At 34.6% G+C, this 21,329-nt stretch overlaps 2 protein-coding genes and 1 long non-coding RNA gene across 3 annotated transcripts; 2 read left to right on the top strand and 1 right to left on the bottom strand.

Moving 5' to 3' along the window:
- The first annotated feature begins 970 nt into the window (after window positions 1-970).
- Window positions 971-5,507, top strand: LOC121796053. Its single transcript, XM_042194767.1, has 10 exons — window positions 971-1,194; window positions 1,924-2,830; window positions 3,100-3,229; window positions 3,326-3,771; window positions 3,846-3,926; window positions 4,022-4,120; window positions 4,322-4,477; window positions 4,602-4,688; window positions 4,780-4,851; window positions 4,937-5,507. Exons 2-10 carry the CDS (start codon window positions 2,015-2,017, stop codon window positions 5,243-5,245), a joined length of 2,196 nt encoding a protein of 731 aa, XP_042050701.1. The 5' UTR covers window positions 971-1,194; window positions 1,924-2,014; the 3' UTR covers window positions 5,246-5,507.
- A 656-nt stretch (window positions 5,508-6,163) lies between these two features.
- Window positions 6,164-10,072, bottom strand: LOC121797461 (beta-glucosidase-like SFR2, chloroplastic). The gene is made up of 10 exons (XM_042196224.1): window positions 9,778-10,072; window positions 8,821-9,175; window positions 8,533-8,671; window positions 8,174-8,340; window positions 7,706-7,927; window positions 7,466-7,634; window positions 7,130-7,363; window positions 6,909-7,058; window positions 6,705-6,834; window positions 6,164-6,572 (listed from the first exon to the last, which is right to left on the bottom strand). Exons 1-10 carry the CDS (start codon window positions 9,956-9,958, stop codon window positions 6,376-6,378), a joined length of 1,944 nt encoding a protein of 647 aa, XP_042052158.1. The 5' UTR covers window positions 9,959-10,072; the 3' UTR covers window positions 6,164-6,375.
- Window positions 10,073-20,133: 10,061 nt separating this feature from the next.
- LOC121793697 lies at window positions 20,134-21,073 on the top strand. The gene is made up of 2 exons (XR_006049145.1): window positions 20,134-20,461; window positions 20,630-21,073. It is a non-coding gene; the product is annotated as an uncharacterized LOC121793697 (long non-coding RNA).
- Window positions 21,074-21,329: the final 256 nt, after the last annotated feature.

Raw genomic sequence — 21,329 nt, 5'->3', positions numbered from 1 at the left:
TATTTTTGACGGAACCGTCCAAAATGGACCAAATATGACCCGTTTTTATTTGTGAGAGACCGAATATTTCAAAAGATAATGTTTTGGACAAAAATTAAAAAATCGCAATATGTTAAGGACTAAAATGAGCCTTTAGTCTTATGGTTTTCAAATTTTTTATTAGGATTTTGGGTCGGGTACGGGTACCTGCAATGTCGGGTACGGGATACCCGACACGGATATCGGGTAATCCCAGTATATAGCAGAGCGGGTATTGGGACAATAAATTTGGCTAAAATCTGGTACGGGTACCCGCGGGTAACCGATTTCGCCACCCCTACTTGAAACAAACTTAAGGAGGAAACATTAAAACAATATAAAGGTTAAAGAATCACCACGCGACAAAATATTAGACATCCCAAATTATGTTCTTATCAAAAGGAAGATCTTTTAATTGAAATGTTTTACCGGAATTGCTTTTTAATGAAACCAAAAGTTTATCTACCCTCCGTTAATATTCACTACACATAATTAAATTTACCATAGGAGACTCAAAATCTCATGCTAAAGAGCTAGAGGGTCGAGTCCCACTGACTTAAACTCTGCGTCTCTCATCCAATCCAAGCTAGGTCCAATTCAACTTTAACATTTTTTTCTTTTATAGTTTTTTTTGTAATAATTTTTCTTTAATTTACTAGTACATAGAGTATAGTATTTTTTTTATCAAGAATAATTATTACTTTTAATCACAAGAAGTGCCACTTTTATATTCAAATCATATAACTAGTTACTTTTATTCATATAATGATAAAGAATTGTATGAGTTACTTATACAAGAATTACTTTTATTCATCACAAAATTTTATAAAATAAAAAGGTCAATTTGTAATTTTGGAATGTGGCTAGATCGTAGTTAGAGGAAGTTGAGTGGGGCAAAACATAAATAAAGACAATAAAGAAATGTACAGTGGGTTTGGTTTCAGTACTTCGAAACAAACTGAGTTTGGCTGTTTGATTTGCTGACTGCTCTTGTTTTCTCTGGGCTCCACCTAGAGCGAGAAGAAGAGAATCACAGAGAGAGAGAGAGAGAGAGGAGATAGATATAGACACTGCGTCGCGCCTGTTCATTTCTCTCGCCGCGTTTTTGTTTCGTTTTCCAATTGGCCTTTCCCCTCTTGTTTTGCTGTTTGTGTTTTCGGAACCTCTCTTCTGCTGGTAAGTTTCTGTTGATTTTTATATTTCTGTTGGTTTTAACCTTTTCAATTTTGGTATTTAGGCGTTATTCAATTGTAATTTTGACAATTTAGGATTGGGGGTTTCGGGGGTGGGGAATATGAATATAGGGTTAGGGAAAATTCCAGAAATGAAATTGGGGCTTTTCAGATGTGTGAATTTGATAAAGGTTTCATTTGTTTGTGAAATTTACTGTATGTGATTTTTTGAGCATTATTGACACATTGGTTTTCTGAAATTACTGGGGATATATTTTCAGTTAAAGATGGTTAATGTATGGCTGTGATTCATTTTCCGGATATCTCACATTAGCTATTATTGTTATGTTTTTTAAGTCTATCACTTGCAGTTTTAAGTAACTAGAACCTTGTTCTTGATGTTAGTTTAGATAATTAGGCGACAATTGATTCCGCATTTAGGACAGTGTGAATCCATTGATAGCACTTTTTCGTGTCAATTGAGATGTGAGGCTTCATCAAAAGAATCAGGTGTTGTTGTTGTTGTAATTCCGGCCTCAACCTTTTTTCGAAAGAATCCGGTTGTGCACTTTTGGTTGACCATTTATGACCCCATGCTCTTGTGGACAATTAATATTTCCTTAAATTAACAGTTTATCTACCTTTCCAGGTTCTATTGTTTTCATTATATTTACCTATCAATGCTAGTACTGCCACTTGTATAATTTAATTTGCCATATTTATCTTGTCACAGATTTTCATCCGAATTCCATTTGGCAATGAGCTTAATTTGACTCGAGTGTCGTATCGCACAAAAGCTATAGCCTATAACCATTACATTGGTGATGGCTAGAAAGGAAAAACAACAAAAGAATGGTTTGGATCAGCGCCCAAGAAACCGTAAAGCTGAAGTTTTGGATCCTTCCACTTCACCTTTAGCCACTAAGGATGGAGGAAACACAAACAATGAAGAGATGAAGTTGGGCAAGGAACTTCCTAATGGTACCCATTCCGAGCATTTCACAAAGAGCACTAATGATGTGGACCGTGCTCAGGATGGGAAGAATTCTAAGAAAAAATCTAGGAAGTCTCAATGTAAAGATAGAAAAAGTGCAGATGAGACTGTTACCGGACCTGCAGTATCATCTAATGTTAATATTGAAGTGGAAAAGAATGGTATGTCTACAGCTGAAGCTTCAAATGTTGGAGATGGAAGTGACATGTCCCATAATGATTTCAATAATGTTAATGGTTTTGATGATTCGGTGAGTGGCCTCAGTAGAGAAGAAGGGCTGGGAAATGTGGAGTACCCTGAAACGGCAGTTTTTAAATTCATAAGGACTGCAGCACTTTCAGTGGCACGGTCATCTGCCGATTGGGTAGAGAGGTACAAGCCTACCTTTGCCGCTCTAAAGTCCGACATATTAAATGGCCGTGATCACGTCAGGACAAAGATTCAGCATGCAAAACCAATTGTATTCAGATGGATTAGGCATATAGGGAATATAATGCTTCTTCTCTTTATGGTTTGGTTGGACTGCACTGTGAGGGGCATGGATTCTTTTCTGCGCATGGGAACAACGTCGTTTTTCTTGATACTATGGTGTAGTGTTCTTTCAGTGATTGCCATGGCTGGCATTGGCAAGTTTCTACTTACTATGGTATGTCATTTACATCTTCGGTAAAGGGTTTCGTTCATATCATAATACCTTGTGATGTTATCGATGTCATGTGTTCCATCTTCACTCGGTGTTTGTGAGATCCTTTCTATGTAGCTTCGTTTCATTTTATAAAAAAGTTAAGCACATTCACTACTCACCATTAGCAGGACAATTTGGTGTCAAGAGTATAATATCCAAGCTGTATTTTTGTGTGATTGTGTTATGCTTTATTTATATATTTTTTTCTCTGTACATCCCGGGTAATGTAGGTAGTGGCTGCTGCAGTCGGACTATTTCTTGGCTTCACACTTGCAACAGTAATGTCTGGCCTCGTTGGAATAATCTTTCTATGGTTTTACGGCAGCTTTTGGACTACAGGGCTCATTATATTTCTTGGAGGTGAGTCTCTTCTGAAATGCACAATAAATTAAGAGCGTTGCTATCTTTGTGTCGAATTTTGAGTAAAACTAATACTGAAACTTGTCGAAATTTCAGGACTGGCATTCATGACAGCTCATGATCGTCTTGCTTTGTTCATCACTAGTGTGTATTCGATGTATTGTGCCTGGAATTACGTTGGATGGTTAGGTTTAGTTTTGGGGTTGAACTTAGCATTTATATCAAGTGACGCTCTGCTGTTTTTCCTGAGGAATATCATTAATGAGCAAGGATCGCCACATAGCAATCCAGAACAAACAACTGGATTTCAAGGCCAAACACCTTTTCATCCTAATGAATCTGTACCAACTGACAACGGTTCTGGTGGTCACCGGGCTGATCGTACCCCGGGAATGCCTTCAACTAGTGGGTCTGATTCTGAAATGACATCCGAAGATGAAGTTGTCCGGTTGTTGAATTGTGCAGATCATTATGCTGCCTTGGGGTTGTCTCGATTTGAAAATATTGATGCATCAGTTATTAAGAGGGAGTACCGGAAGAAGGTTAATGTCTTCATAACTTTATATTGGTGGTTAAAAGAGCGCTTATCCAGTCGATAACTGTTGTTCTTTGTCAGGCAATGCTTGTCCACCCTGATAAAAATATGGGCGACGAGAAAGCTGGGGAAGCTTTCAAGAAACTTCAGAATGCTTACGAGGTCCCTCCACCCCTCCCTCTCTCTCTCTCATTTAAACTTTATACATGTTTGAAAGTTTAAATCGCAATTGATGGAACTTGAGACGGGATCCACAGGTTTTACTAGATTCTTTCAAGAGAAAAGAATATGATGATGAGTTGAGAAGGGAAGAGCTATTGAATTATTTCCGTAAATTCCAGAATACGTCTCCTCAGGTTCAAACCTATGTCTCTTTTTTTCCTACTACATTTTCAAAGTTAGAATATTCCGCCTCTGCTTAGTTTAAGGCCTACCCTGCTTTACTTTATGATAAGCTGAGCTCTGTTTCTGTGCTGGATGCATTTGCCATTTTCATTTTCACAAACCGGGACACTTCATTTGATCCCTGGCTTAATCTTGATTTATCCTTTTCTCAGAACCAAGGTCATGGCTCGTTTAAGTCCAGGTTTGGTCGCCCAGAAAATGGAGATGATCCACTCAGAGAGTCTCGACAAATCGCTTGCAGAAAGTGTGGCCATTTCCATCATTGGGTTTTTACCAACAAACCTAAAGTTAAAGCCAGATGGTGCCAGGTACTCTCCTCCCCTCCACCCAACCCTAATGGATTCCGCTTTTAGCTAAATAAGTCTAATTATTTGAATTCACCAAAAAAATTGAGCTCATATTGAGTTGGATGCTATTTCTGATGTATTGAAGGAATGCAAAGATTTTCATCCGGCAAAAGATGGGGATGGGTGGGTCGAGCAATCCTCACAACCCTTCTTCTTTGGCATGCTGCAGCAGGTGAGTGCACTAAAAACCTTTGGAAGATAACGAGCTACCGTGGCCTTGTTCAAATACTGGTACTGATGACCTTTCTGAATAATTTGTTCAGGTCGAAACCCCGTCTGCGTATGTTTGTGCTGGTGGCAAGGTATATGATGCAACAGAATGGTACATTTGTCAGGTAGAGCCTCGGTTTTCCCTTGCTAAAATGGTGATCCGTTTGAAGCCTCTGAGATTTACACACCTCTTTCTATCAATTTTGGCAGGGAATGAGGTGCCCTGTTAACACCCACAAACCGAGCTTCCATGTGAACACCAGCGTGGTCTCCAAGAACGCCCAAGCAGCAAAAGGGACTGCCCCCGGGCAACGGGGCGGGATGCCAGCGCCCAACATGGAAGAGACGATGTCAGAGGAGGAATTCTTCGAGTGGTTGCAGAACGCGATGCAGAGTGGGATGTTTGAGAATTTCGGCGGCACCACAGCTGAGAGCCCTTCCGGGTCAAATCCCAAGAGTGGCAGCGGCGGCAGCAATAGCAGCAGCAAGAGAAAGAAAAAGGGGAAGAAGGCATGGTGAACAAACAATGGGTATTTTATCTTATCTTTTTCTTGTTTTTTTTCCCTTGTGTTAAGTAGTGTTAATTATATATACTGGAGAGAGATGAGTGTATACGGTGCAATCGATTGTACAGCATATTTCTCCATGAATGCCCATCAAAATTTCTTGAAAAAAGAAATGGGCATTGAAATGAACTTTCATAGCCATAGGCATTGGCTTAAAATTTTGCTTGTGCCTTGAGAATTTTTCTAAAAAAAATTGTAGTTTTATGTTAAGAAAATTTTGCTATACTTCATTATGAAACGGTTGATCTGCATTTACTTCTAGAGTCCAATATCTTTGGATGAAAATTCATTTTAAAAAAGAAATTTGGCTTTATTTTTTAGTTTAATGAAAAATTTGTTACATACTAGTAGTTGAGTAATTTGATAAAAAAATCTTGATAAAAATGATTTACATGATGTTAATCTTATTTTTTCCCCCATATTACCTAACTTCAGATTTAGTGTCATTTATGTAACGTGATCTGAAATATTTAGCAAAATTCCAATTCATGACTTATATTTCGAACCAACTATATGCCTCCCAAGGAGTAAATAAGGTCATGATTGTGATGATAAAATCTTCATAAAACTATTCTATAATTTGTTTAACTAAAAATAGAAGAATATGGAGGTTGAATTGTAATTTTTTAATCAAGTATACACGATAGAAAATATTATTTTCTTGTGCCTGGACTATCTCCTAAGCAATTAATGAATAATTTCTCTAGCCAAAATTATAATTTACTATGAAATACTATAATTTAATTTCGTAGGCTAAGATATCCTCAGAAAAGGATTACGAAACCCGTTTTTTAAATTTTCAAGTAATTTTTTTATTTTTGACTAAATATCTCATAGTATTAAAATTAGCTCTGATGATAAATTATAAACATTCACAAAATCAGTAGAATAATTCAAGTACTAATTACTTAACTGTATATAAACTATATTTTCACAGTCAAAGATTTACATGAATGCTACAATATGACTAGAGTTGTGTTCATCAATCATATTTCAATAACTTGAGCTCCATAAAAGCTTCCATTGATCTCCATTGCCAAGCAAGGAGATAATCTTTAATCATGAGATCGACCATCTGCTGGGCTATGCCTCTACGGTGAGTGGCTCGACAACCAAATCATCGAGCTCTGCACGACGTCTTGCTTTCTTCACAAGGGAAAAAGGCCGAAGCATGTAGCGTGAGAAACGGCTTAGAGGATCCTGTAAGCCTTCAACCTCATAGTGCCCGAACCGCCAGTCCCTTTTGATGAACGGCCGGAAGATTGGTTTGTCAAGACCTCCTACATAGAGGAGAACTGTAAGCAGTCGAGATTATAGAAAGTAACGATGAAAGACAACTTAGTTGGTAAGATAATTCTCCTCCAACCAATAGGTCTGGGGTTTGAGCCACCTAGAGAGAGGTATAGTATTACCAGCATACATGAGGCCATGTTTGTTGACCGCCCGGTAGAATGGCCTCGTTTTCCCCTCTCTCACAGCCGTTTGAAGTTCGTTCCACGCTCGTGCTCTATCCAGTCGTGTTACCACGCCCGACTTCACAACCTGGAAACGGAGAAATGAAGCAAAGTCTCGACTCCTTTCCTAACACTTACAAGCGAACGAATAATGCTTCCTACCTTTGAAAACAGATGATAAGACGGGCGTGGAATCCGCGCAAGATTGTTCATCCGGTCGACAGCTACCAATCCGAACTTGGGGCCATACCCGTCAGCCCATTCCCAGTTGTCGGATATGGTCCAGAACAAGTAGCCAAGAACCGGCACACCCTAAACGAATGTCACACGTTAACCACATGTTGAGCTTTTCACCCTACGAATCAAGAATTTGCGGAACGAACCATTAGCATTGCGGCATAAGTTGCCAAGAGATGCTCGAGCATGTACGGGCGCCTGATCAGATCAGTGCCATCGGAAACACCGTTTTCTGATATGATGAACGGTAAGCCTAGATGTTTGTATCTCTCGTGGAAATGCAGTAGCACGCGAAATAGCCCATCGGGGTACACACCGCGTCCTGATTCACTATATTCGTCCGTTTCCACCAGTTTTAGTCCAGCACTGGCAACAACTTCCTGCTCAAACCAAAGATCAAGCCATAAACTATAATTAACCCTATTTATCAAAAGAACTAGGATTATAACAGCATTATTAAACCGTATTTAGATCATAACTACCTGCCCGTAGTAGTTTATCCCAATGTAATCCATTTTGTCGGATATGCTATCCATAAACGGAAACATGGTTAATGAATTAGCAACCGAAACAGCAGCAATGTCAAATAACCCATAAGGCCGCATAAACGAGACATGGTGCGCAACTCCAACGATAGCAGTCGAGCTAACACTGATGCAGAGAACAAATATAATCAATAACCAATCCACGAATAGAGTCACGAAGATCATTGAGATCTAAACCTTTTCTCGTGGATATAATCATAGGCCTTCGAGTGTGATACTGCAATCCAATTCATGGCTACGTTGAAAACGCCAGTAGGCAGCGCAGAAGTGGCAGCCTCTAGCATGTCGGGATTACCACCGGGCCAAGAGCCAGCACAGTATGTAAGCATACAAAAAATGTGTGGCTCGTTAAATGTCACCCAGTAGTCAACCAGATCCGACACAGAATCAACAACAATCCTGTGAAATAGAAGAGACACGGATGAGTTCTTAACACGAGATGTAAATGCACGATTCTGAACTCTATCGAGCAAATAAACTCATCAAAATACAAGATCTCAATCAAGAACGAAGATTTATGCAATAGAAGCCTAAAATATTACGCTTAAACTAAGGTTCTGACAGGCAACGTCAATATTTGTTTGCTTAGGTTTAAAGATGTGTTGAAGAATTAAACAAAAAGGACGAAAATGCAACCAGAAGCACCTTGTAAATTCTAAAAAATAATCCACAGTTTTCTCGAGCTTCCACCCTCCGTACTCCGCAGCCCACGGAGGCAAGGAATGATGGAACAATGTCAACATGACTTTCATCCCATATGAATGAACTCTGTTGATGATCCATTTATATCGCTCTAATGCTGCAAAGTTGGTCTAACAAAAAATTGATGGATCAATCAATTTGATATGTACCACAATGTAATTTACAAAGTGACTATATTTACACAAATTTCGTAATATGTATGAAAGTATCACACATCCATTTTATCGCCTTAAGCTATCCTAAATGTTACTTTCCAAATAAAAGGCCATTTGTAATCCACTAATTCAAGAAAGCACACTTACAGTCGATGTAGAGCCATTCACTGGCTCCTCAGGCATGATCCTCGTCCAATCTATTCCCATTCGGAAAACTTGAACTCCTGTATCTTTAGCCAGTTTTAGCTCCGTATCAGGATCGGACCAAAATCTCAACCTCTCCTCCCTGAAATGTTGTTAAGATTATACATTAATTTACATAATCTCAATCATTATAAAATGTAGAAGATTCTCATCCATATGAAACATCATTGGAGAAAGATTGAACTCTTATAATACACCTAAACGTTGGGTGGAAATGTATATCGCTCTTACGGGTGTGGAACGTTATGCCAGGCTGCAACAGTATGATGACATTCTTCACTCGAGGCAGGTTCTTGAATTTCTTCTTCTTCGTACTTCTCAAATCCTCGGATTTTTGCTTCCATTGCTATCCTGAGTTGCTTTTTTCGCTTCATGCTCTTACTTGCCTCTCTGGAAAGGGTTGCCTGCTGAGCACCACCGTCTCCCGCAGATGATCCCATGATCGCATCAGCTGGATCACTGCTCTTTTTCGACTCTGGTTGATCACACGGAGTTTCTTCTGCAAACTGAAGCCAAGCATCGTTGAGCCTATCCTCAACATGTGCAGGTGCCGTAGCTAATCCGAAAAAGAACCCCTTTTCCCCTTCTGCAGAATGAAATGAATGCTGATCAATTCCCACTACAAGAATGATCAATTGCATTTCCCTCTCTAATTAGTACCAACACAAACACCTTTTTACATAAACTCTGGCCCCTTTTCATGATTTTACACAAGTTATACACATGATTTTCTTGCCAAACCTTCGATTGCAGCCCTCCTATATAACCCGTACAAAGACAAGTTGAAGAAATCCAACATCCTCAACACTACGCATACCACATAAACTCTCTCTCTCTCTCTCCCTCTCACACACACATACACACACATCAAATACATGAATTTCAAAACTCCAATTCCTACAAATTCCAAATACTATAGTATTACAAACAAGCTCAATCAACCAAGTTTAAAATGAACTAATTTTATTTTTTACTATGTTAACAAAACCCTCAAGAAATCACCAATTCACCTAATAAAACCAATTAAGCTTAACTCAAGTGATCAAAGCACCATTTATCCTTGCATTATCTCGGTGTCCCTATAATATAGGTTACAATTACTCATTTTTTACTAAAGCATAAACGAACTTATTTATTTTTAAAGGGAAAAAAACGAAAACGTAGATATGAAGACAAGCATATACATACCTGAAGTAGGATTTATGTTAAATTCAGCAAGAATATCGGCAGACTCATCGATTGGCGACTTGAATGGCGTTAAATTCTTCCTTTTAAAGCGCGAGAAGGAGAGTGAGTTGGCGGCGACGGTGACGGAGACCAAAACTCCGGCGAGTTTCGTCGCCGTGAAGAAGAGTGTCGTCAGCGTCATTTCATCGAATGGTTGTCGTGCGTGGTCGGATAAGCTAGGCAACTTTTTGAGGTGCCTAGGGTGGCCACGTGGCACGCAGATGATGTGGAACTCTAGAATATGACAACGGTACAAGACACAAAGCTTCTGGTATAACTCGTGATTTAAACAACATTTTTTAAGTTTATAAATTCAAATTAGATGTCTTCCTTCAAAAACAAGGAAATAATGGCAAAAGAAAAGGAAAAACTTACGCTTTTTTATAAGCGTTTAAGCATAAAAATAGATTTTGTTTAACTTTTATTATTGATTTCAGTTCACTGAAATTTTGTGTTTTTAGAATCTATCTTGATTTCATTGTAATATACTACTAACAAAAATTAAATTTACCAACTTAAATGAGAAATAATATTGAAATTGAATAAACATTTAACATTATTGTTCCTGCCAAATTTGAACAAACCATAATTAAAAATTTTAAGACTAAAAAATAGTACTAGTATAATTTGGAAATGAGATTACAAGAGCATCCACAATGGATATCCGTGGTTGCCACATCAACATGCCCTTTCTTTCTGCAATGGTTTGGCCCTAGTGGATGCCCTATCAATTAAACTCAATTTGTATTTAATTTTTAATATAAATATATTTTATTTTTTTAATTACTAAAATATCAAATATTATTATACTTAAACACCACAAATTTTAAAAAACAACTACATTACTTAATTAAAAAAAAACTACATCGTACTTAGCTAAAAAAACTACACTACTAAATTACTAAAGTGTGTGAAAAGTGAATTAGGGTTTATAGGGTATTTATATTGGTTTAATAAAGAATAAAAAATAAAAAAATTGCAAAATGCCCGAGATCGGGCTCGGGCACGTCCCTGCAATGGATGCCCGAGGACGCCCGAGCCCGATCTCGGGCGATCGGGCGCAAGATCGGGCATCCATCGTGGATGCTCTAAACTTAAAAATATTGAGAATTGAGGTTTTAAGATTATGTTTAACATAGACCAAGTAAAATATAGTAGCATATTTGGTCACTATTTAAAAAAGAATATTTGTATTTACATTCTTTATAAATTACTCACTCCGTCCATGAATAGGAGTCTCGTTTTCTTATTTTAGTCTGTCCACAAATAAGAGTCCTTGTTCATGATTATCATAAATAGTAAAGAGACCACACATTCCACTAACTCATTCCACTCACATATCATTTAAAACTAATATATACAAGTGAGACTCATATTCGACTAACTTTCTTCCACCCATTTTTCTTAACATTTCTTAAAACCCGTACCGAATAAAAATTAGACTTCTACTCGTGGACGGAGGGAGTATTTCTTGACATGATCAATAATTAGGCTATTGATGATATTGTTAGGTCCAACTGTTGTACTTCTACATAGGCTAATGATTGAAATATTGGCCGAATTAAAGCCCAACTAGGTAATGGGTCAATTTGGGCAGGCTAAATATTCTAATTTAAAATGAGGCCATCGATTATTTTTAAAGACTATGCATAGCCCAAGTCAATTTTCTTTTTTCGTCTTCATCTTTAATATTTAATTATTTCATTTCAAAAAAACTGAGTTACACAGTCATTCTACTGTTGTGATGCTTCTTTTTTTTGTCAACAAACCATTACTCACAATTCCCCAAAATATTAAATGTAAGATCAAAGCATTTGAAGACCACATTCTCTGCTATATGCCTATATTTCATACTCCATATTTCAATATTAATAAAGTGTATAACCAAGTAAAAGCTAGTGGAGATGTATCATTTGGAGTGAAAATAGGGAGTGATTGTCGACATATAGACAAGAACAAGGAGTGACTCCTACTTCTAAAGGCTAAAGCGGAAGGATATATAAATAAATCGAAACATATCAGAAAGAAAAGGATTTCAACAAGATATATAAATGAATCGAAATATATCATAAAGGAAAGGATTCCAACTTAATATCAGAAAGGAAAAATACTTAATTATAAAACTCAATTAAACAATAGAGTCGAGATACGTTCCAATAGGGCTCTCGGTTTAGACGAGTCGACTAAAAAGTAATAAGGTTTTGTCTCGTATATATATAGCAATATCGCACATAGTACGAGTCCCGACGAAATAGAAGATGCAATGACAGATCTTCGACAACAATGTGGATGCAGAGCTCTTTTAGATGCAAAAGATGTGGTAACGCAAAGACTAATGCTCCACATATATAGGTGAAGCCCCCTGCAAGAGAAGCCTGTTAAAATTAATATTGAATATTATTTCAGATTTAAATATTGCAGGAGTTACTAGTTTAAAAAATCAGCTCATTCATGTCGCTTCATCAGGATTGGTGTAACTACGCGGGATTACTAACAGTATCGACTAACGTTTGAAATCAAGACGCATTTGGACATGTGTTCAAGTCAATGGCAACTCGAGAAATGTACCTAGATGACCGTGTATGCATGTATTGAGCCATGTATAATTGAGAGCTCAAAGATAAATTATCAAGATCTAAGTCTAGGCCCAAGACGCACGACACTAACTCACAGATACGACCTCAGCCTAGGCGACACAACGAGCATGTATGAGCGTTTTTTGCTATACAACTCATCCCCTTATGCATATAAGTACTACATTTAACAGTAAAGCCTCTCATATACTCACTTGATTATGAAGACTCATTAATCAATAAGATAATTAATTAATCAGTTATCATTTAATTTCATAATTTAAACATTATACTATCACTCTGTACTATAAAATCAAAACTGGACATGGATTGGAACATTACTTTCCTTAGTAGTATGACATTTTCATCAAAGTAATGCATAAAATATTTAAAATAGTAGTATGACTCTGTGCTTTTTTTAAAGACATGGAAATATATTCCAAAGGCTGCCAAAACGTGTGTTACTACTGAGAAATTTGTACAAAGTTAAGCAATAGTGATCTAATTTCTTAGATTTTGCAGCAAAAAATTGTCACACCCTTAATTTTCCGGCAACTGAAAAAAATACCATGAGAAGATTTTTACCAGTCTCACTAGAAATCTCAAAGAAACAAACAAACTGTAGAATCATATAGCAAAATTGAACATACATCTACTTTGCTATGCAAATAGAGTAATAAATAATCTTGACTGCACATAAAACTTGACTGAATTTAAAACTGAACCAATCTTGGTAAGAATTTGAACAATTAGCCCAAAAATTGATAGTCAAACCAAAAACCTAGTAAAATGTGTAAGCAAGAATTAATTAATTTTATATAGGAGAGTGGTCCTGTGAATGGAAGAAGAGAGTTATAAGTTATAATGATTACTTGGGCTCAGAAAATTCTGTGGTTGAAAGATACTGTTCATCCAATAAGTGTCAACTGCACTGATCCATCATTTTCAGAATAAATTCTTTTCATCCAAAATTCCATCAATTGGCCATTTATTATTTTTTCTGACTCATCTGTCCCTCTCTTCTCCTTTCAAAATTTCATGTTTTAAATTCTCTCATCAATATATCTCAATCACCATTTTTGGAACCATTCATTTTTTCGCAAATTTCATGTCAGCCCCCCTTCCCAACTTTTTTGACACTTCAGGATAATCCAACCTTCACTTTTCTTTTGCATTTACTATTACAGAATATTTCTTTTTTTTTGGGCAACTAATTTATTGGGTTTTCGTGTTGTTTTTGCTTCAAGCATTAATACTACTAGCTAGTACATTTTAAATGCATATGCTTTTTGTACACAAAATTATTGTAAGTTGTTTTAGGGGGCCAGCGACACTTGCGGATCAATAGCTAATAATTGGAGACGATGTGAGATTCTCTAACGTATATATATTTATAATAAATAAACACGAATAAAAGCAAGCCCGTCATGTACCAAATGCTTCTTTATTTATCCCAGTTAAGATTATACATTTTTTGAATGATGCTAGATATTAAGTAGAATGTTGATGATGTAAAAGTATATTGAAAAACTTAGTTAAGTTTTTTAATAAGGAGAAAGAAATGTGAATATCTTGAAATACGGTGAAGGGAGTGAAAATTGTTTTTATTCTAAATATGAAAAGAAATTTAAAAAGAAATTAAAATAGGACGAAGAGAGTAAAACATTTCATATATCATGTTATAATGTATATATACAGTTATTTGTATACGAAATGATCGATTAGTAGAATATTGTCAAAATGTGCCAATAGCCAAATCATAAACAATATTATTATTATAAATATAAATGTTGAGGGGTTAGGGGTGTCACAATAATTGATATGGTTGGGTTCACTTATGCGCAAACAAAAATGATAATTTAGTTACATAAATGTTGAAATTCGAATTTGAGCTAATTTTAACTTTGAATAATCAAAACTTATTCTTATATAGTAAACCTTGTGGTATAATATGGAACCATGGTGATGTATTGATAATTTTGTCGACACAAACATTGTGTTGATACTTTTATTGGGGGAATAATCTCTCTCAAATAAAGTTATGAGAACGTTCTAAGAATAGCAATTTGTAAATAGATAAGGCTTAGTTTGAATTTGTAATTTGCTTCAAATGCTACAATTATGGTACAACCTTTCAATTTGTTTAATTTTAACACTCAAATTTTCATTTTTATGACAAACACAAAACCACAAGAGTAGTATTATGATGTAATGCAAGCAATATGTTCACATATATATAAATATCACTTGTTATTGATTTTTTTTTTTAATTTCAACGAGCCACTAGTTGCCATTATTTAGTGAACTACATAAGTGAACCGTATTTTATATACAATAATTATATATCCACTAAAAAATAGAGAGGACCACACATACACCATTAATAGGCTAATTCAAAGCTTGGGAAGATGTTTGTTGAAATTACCAATTGAGTTCATTACTTAGTCACAAGAAATTATGGAGTACTTATTTGGGGCAAAGTTTTGTCTTGAAATGAAATTTCTATCATCATGTTGAAACCTAACAAAAAGAACAAAAAGCCAAGTCATGATACACACAATCTTGTTTGTTATGATCAATTGTCCTTATAGCATAGACATTGAAATAAAAAATTTGATGCTCTTGCCCTCTCAATATGCATAAATGAGTAAAATGTCACAATCCATGCCAAAAAAATGAATTGATCATTGAGAGGGTGAAGCATGATAGGAAAATGTTATGCTTTCACAATTACTAAATTGAGGTCTCACACTCATGAAATATACTTGCTTTTAGGTTTTTGATGTTGCTTGGTCATTGGATTGAAAGTCACACTTTCCTACTAGATAAATATTTCAAGGTGGAGGTATTGCTCACTTGTCTCTCTCTATCTCCCTCACTCATGAGCATTGTTAAATTTGGTTGTGTACTTGAAATTTTAAATTTTAAATTTCCTATAATTATCTTATTCATGAATGTTGAGAGAGTCTCAAAATGAGATTATATAAAACTCTTATTATATATGGAGAACATTGGAGCTTGATATTTTGAGGTTAGGTCTTCTGTCCCACAAGGTTTATACTACTCCACATACTACTATTTTTTTTACTAGTCAGTAAAAAGATTAATTTTAACATTTGCTAATTACTATACAAAATTAAGGTTTTAAAAGATTAAATTTCTGAATAATCAATTATTAATTAAAAATAACAAATTGAATTCAAAAAATGGATATAAGCCCTGATGAAATTAATGAACCTCATATTAATAATTATATAAATTAACAAAAAGCGGAGATTGGATAAATAAAAAACAAAAAAAAATGTGAAAATGAGCGTGGAACACCAAAAATGGGATAACGATGAGGTCCATTTGATTTTTTTTAATATATATAAAATCAAACTAATAGTACATGTTATTTAATTAACAACCCAACAATAGGTATAAGAAATCTTTTACTTGTCTATAAACAACTATTGTATCATTCCTCATGGAAAAAATATTTGATCTCAGATAAATTAGTGTACTTTTTTAAAACTTAATATCTAAAAAAGGGGGCTAGTTAGAACTCTATCAAGTCAACAATGAGATGTCGCAATGTAATGATTGAATCTAATTATATTAATTTTCTTGAAGGCTAGCATGGGTGGTACGTTTTGACATATAAAAAATTACTACAAACAATGGTGCAAATTTTGGTCTTGCCGAATCCTAAGTATCGAAATTTAAATTATATGTGTGGAACAAATATTTCTTGACTAATTTGATCATATATTATAAATAATAGACATGTGTTGGGGACAAAAAATCCTTATGAAAGGTTGCTTTCGCATTAAAAGCAAGAAGGTTCGTGACAAATTATCATTAGCATTCACATTCCATTTGTAGCCTTCATGCTCCTACCTAATTTGGATAGCAATTGTAGCATTAATATGATAAAATAAATTCAATAAAAAAATGAGATGAAATAAATGAGTGGAGGGTGGAGACGGCAAGAATTTAATTCGTTATAAATACGACAACTACACGCATATATATATATATGGGAAAGAAGAAGAATCTAGAAAAAAATGATAAGTTAACATGATGAAAAATGACACAAATAAATAACGAATGCATGAGCACATCAAGTTTAATATGGCATAAATAATTCGTGAATTTGTGAAGTATGACATCTACCGCGTGTATTCATTTGTAAATGGATAAATTGCTTCAAACAACATCAAATTTAGTCAAAGATCAATTTTGTAACTTTAAAAAATAGTAAAAAATAAAATTATATATTAGATGTAATAGTCAATTAAATTATAAAATTTGGCCAAATAACGGTAGTTTTTTCTTTAATTTTATTGAAAAAGGATAATATTGGCAAAATATTAGCATCTTTAATTTTTACACCCGAAAAATAATACCAATATTATTCAGTGCAGTTGAGCATATCAGCTTACAACACAAAACATCGGGTCTCTTTAACATCAATACCGATTAATTGACATTTAAGGTTTTGTTGTAGTTTTATACTAACAACATAATTGGACACAAGCGGGAAGGGCCCTACGCCTCTCTCAAAGTTAATTTTATTCATACTTACTCCGTTCCATAAAAATATGCATGTGCACTTTCCATTTTCGCTCGTCCCATAAAAATATGTGAATTCCTTTTTTGGGAAAGTTATCCCAATTTATTACCCCTATACATCAACTTATTTACAACTTATACCACCATCAAACATTATTAATAATGTAGGTCCCACTATCCACTAACACTACTTTAACTATCATTTTGTTCATTTTTCTTACTTTACCAATTTTGTCTTAATTTATGTTCCATATCAATTGTACATATTTTTATGGAATTAAATGAGTATCATACTGTCAGATTTTCAATATTTTATGAGAATCATTGTTCAAATGCCCCTATTATCATAAAAAAGAATTAAAATTATTATTTCAAAATTGATAACTCGAGGTTTTGAATATATAGCCCTTGCCAAAATAATGTCCTACTCCCACCCTTAACTAGGCATATCAGTTTACAACGCAACGCAAAACAAATCAGTTATCTTTAAAATAAATATTAATTAAAATTTAACATGTTTATAAACAATTTTATTGTATTTATACACTACCAATATAATTTGATATATTAAGTTATGATGCAAAACATATTCGTGCACAGTGTAAAATATTATCATCAATGTCAGTTAAAAAAATACTAGTACTAATAAGCTACTTTACAAAAATATATAAACATGATAGTACAATATTTTCAAATTTCTTAATATAATTAATATATGATTAGGATCTCATTACATTAATTATAAAATTAATTCTAACTTGATATATTTTTTTGTTGAAAATAATTTAAATAGAAAGTTATGTGAAATTTACAATTTTAAAATATTTTTTTAGAGAGGAAGTGGTTATTAATTTCAAGTTGTATTTTGTGTATTTTCCAATTTTACTCTCAAATTGATAATATTTTTATAACTTAGATATCCAGAAAAATGATCTACTATATCTATTTTTTAATCTAATGATCTAGAATAACTATAGTTCTTTTTTTTTTTTTGAAAAAAATCAATAATATATGATATCTCATCTATCTCTATGGTAACTCGAACCCCGATTAAAAATGGATCATGACGTATAATTATATAGGGAATGATGACTAGGAAATTCAACCACCAAACTTTATACTGTATTAAAGAAAAAAAGGTAACATTTGATTTTTCAATGTGCTGGTAAATCAAGGCAATGTGTTTGGAAGAATTTATAATTTCTTTAATTTGAGGTATTTGAAATGACCGAATTCTCTGCATACTCTTGCAATCTTGTTCATTAGTTTTCTAAAAAAAGTTGTTTGCAACATTTCATTTTAAACCATACTGTACTATATAGAAAAAACTCTCATTTCATTGTTTAGATTTAGATTTAGATTTAGATTTAGATATAGATATTACACTGGTCCACTATAATAGCACAATTGTTATATACCAACATGTTATAAACTTCATAATTTCAAATTTTATTCTAACACTGCAGTAACGTACTCAAAGATCTCCACCCTAGTTGACATTAATTTAATGTTATGACAACATATACTTTAATGAGAGAGAGAGAGGGAGAGGGGACACACATATAAAATTGGGTCAGACAAGGCAGAATGGAATGGCAACCAAACACAAATTCACATGCATCTTTCATAACTGCATTTTGACTCAATAATATTATGAATTAGATTGTAATAACTTAAGATCTAAGATACCTAACAACCATTACATTAATGTATGTCTATTTCTCATATAGTTTAGATTTTTTTGAAATCTTTTAATACTCACTTTTATTTGGAATTTGAACTCAATTTTTTTGCAATGGAAATATATTACCCCCTCCGTCACATAAGAATATACACTTTTTCCTCTTTAGTCAGTCCCACAAAAATATGCAATTTCTAAATTTAGAAACTATTTTCTCTTTAATAAGGTGTGATCTATTATTCACTGACAATACTTTAAATACTTTTTCTTTCTACTTTCTCCTACTTTACCAATTATGCATTAAAAACACACACCATCAAATACATGAAACTTATCCCATAAAATGATGTATGTTATGCTAACAACATTATTTTACAATTGAAATTATCGAATCCATATTCATATTTGTAAAGTTTGACTGTCTTAGGAAAGTGTGATATTAAAAAATGGTTGGCCATGGCTTGCCATTTCCCAAACCCTTAATTCCCTCACAAACCCTGAATTTTATAAACACTAGAAACAAGTGAATCATTAATTAACTCCAACATTGTCCACAATTAGGCCATTTTACTCTTACCTAGACCTTGAAGTTATAGTCTCTTTATATTCTTGTTTTTGTTTCTTTTCCCCAAATTAAATAATCCAAGCTGCGAAATATCCCAATCCAACAAGACATTGAATTTAATCTCATCCCCTATCGAAAAATCAAAAAGAAATAGTGTATAACACCGAGTTTCAGAACTTGTCGTGTTATCGGTTACAGATCGATATAAGTAACTCGTATATGTAATATACATCGAGTTTCAAAATTTACCACGCGTCAAATTTATATGACTTCTATATACATCGTGTAACACTTCTAAAACTAACTTAAATTTTAGGGCAAACTGCAAACAAACGAAATGCATGGTTTGTCCCACAGCTTTAAGAACTAATTAGAAAAATCACAATGATTCGATTTATTTGCAATTATCACACAGACAAAAAAAATCTAATCATCTAAGTATATTGTTGATGTTTTCAACCAATCGATGTTGTTTTCTTTATAAATAGACTAATCATTTAACTCATGGGTGGAAACGTCGGTATATGATTTTTCGACTGTGATATTAGATATAATCTAACACAAAATTTTTCACCGTAAACTAATTGCGAATAAATATGAACTTCATAATTTTTCTGCTAGATTTTAAATTTGATTCAACTCCCTCATCAATTCTCCTAAATTACCCTTGATTTTTGAATACAGTACTCCCTCCGTCCCAAAAAAAATAGCCTTGTTTATGAACGACACTGGTTTTGTGGACTATTTTCGGAGGGAGTAACTAGTAGCAGTAAAAACTGCAAATATACTCACTTTCTTAGTTGACCATTTTTTACGACAGTAGGCAGTTTACCGCGACCGAGGCAGTAGTAAAACTCTCGAATTATTTCCAAAGAATTTGGGAGCATTTCTTTTCTTCTCTTCTCCTCTCTTTTTCTTACTAAATCAGTTGGACCTTTAGAAGTAAACAAGCTCACAGAATTATGAGTTTTACTAGGAAGTCATTTTGGACGAGGTTTCCAACTCTTCTCTTTTTTCACTGCGGTCGGGCGGGCAGCACACGCATCCGCCACGTGTCCATCTCATCCCTTTCCCCCTTCTTTCTGGGTCACCGGTCAGCCCACTGGCTGCCCATAAAAAGCCCCTCTCTCCCCCTCCACCTTTTCATTCACATTCCTCCCATCATTGCCTCTCTCTCTCTCTCTTCCCTCACTTCACTTTTTTTTTCCATGGGAGAGAGGGAAAAGACTGCAGAGCAGAAAGCAAGCCTGGAGCTTCCTCAACTACCAGGTAATGCAATAACACTCACACACACACGCACAAAATGTCACTAAATTTCATTCATTTTTGTTTTTTTGCATGTACTAAAATTCATATCTACCCAACCCATTTTCTTGATTTCACTATCATCACTTATTTATATTATACTTATTAATTCAATTCACACTATCTGTGTAGGCTTTGATCAAGATCAAGAAGATGAAAGTCCGCGGCCACGCCTCGCGAAATTGTCCTGATTAGGCGCTATCCTACCTGAGCTTTTTTTTTATTTGTCAATTTTTTTTTGACTTGTTGCCTTTTATTTTTCTTTCTTCCTGTGTCTTCTTGACCTTGTAAGACCTTTTCTTGACCTTGTAAGACCCCGCCCGTTGCCGGGTCTTACTAATCCCCGTTTCTTTTCGGATGCCATGTCAGACTCGTCTGATGACGGACGTATCCGCCTTCTCCCCCCTTCCCGGCCCGACTCATCTTCTCCTTCCTTGTCTATCCCTCCTGAGCTGTCCACACATTACTAGAGTAATAAATTTAGAATAAAATTAACTCGATTTTGCTTGTAATTAATGTAATTCGATACATATATATGTGTGTTTATCGAATAAAAAATATTGATTGAACAGTGTATATTCTCGTGGTAGGACCATGAAATTGAATTATGTTACGAAGGGGCAGAATATCCAAATATAGACATGCTGTGGAATTAAGGCCCTCAAAATTTGGTTGTTTTATATGTATATGTTGTTGGTCACAAAAAGTAGTATGGAAAGAATAATTATTCTCTCACTAAGAAATCTGTTTCAATTAATTTGTCTCTCGTGACTGTTTTCATGTAAAGTCACTAATTAAATGATTATGATTGGATTCTCGCTAAGAAATCTTT

This window comes from Salvia splendens, chromosome 3 (assembly GCF_004379255.2).
Source record: "Salvia splendens isolate huo1 chromosome 3, SspV2, whole genome shotgun sequence".
NCBI lineage: Eukaryota > Viridiplantae > Streptophyta > Magnoliopsida > Lamiales > Lamiaceae > Salvia > Salvia splendens.
This window is presented reverse-complemented; position numbering and strand designations above follow the sequence as displayed.

What these genes read in the sequence shown, in the direction of transcription:
- LOC121796053 (XM_042194767.1), top strand. Translation starts at nt 2,015, where the DNA reads ATGGCTAGAAAGGAAAAACAACAAAAGAATGGTTTGGATCAGCGCCCA. An exon ending in TTAAAGCCAGATGGTGCCAG is followed by an intron (nt 4,478 to 4,601) that starts GTACTCTCCTCC and finishes GATGTATTGAAG; the next exon opens with GAATGCAAAGATTTTCATCC. An exon ending in TCTTTGGCATGCTGCAGCAG is followed by an intron (nt 4,689 to 4,779) that starts GTGAGTGCACTA and finishes TAATTTGTTCAG; the next exon opens with GTCGAAACCCCGTCTGCGTA.
- LOC121797461 (XM_042196224.1), bottom strand. Translation starts at nt 9,958, where the DNA reads ATGACGCTGACGACACTCTTCTTCACGGCGACGAAACTCGCCGGAGTT. An exon ending in TGGCATAACGTTCCACACCC is followed by an intron (nt 8,672 to 8,820) that starts GTAAGAGCGATA and finishes ACAACATTTCAG; the next exon opens with GGAGGAGAGGTTGAGATTTT. An exon ending in CTTATGCCGCAATGCTAATG is followed by an intron (nt 7,059 to 7,129) that starts GTTCGTTCCGCA and finishes ACATTCGTTTAG; the next exon opens with GGTGTGCCGGTTCTTGGCTA.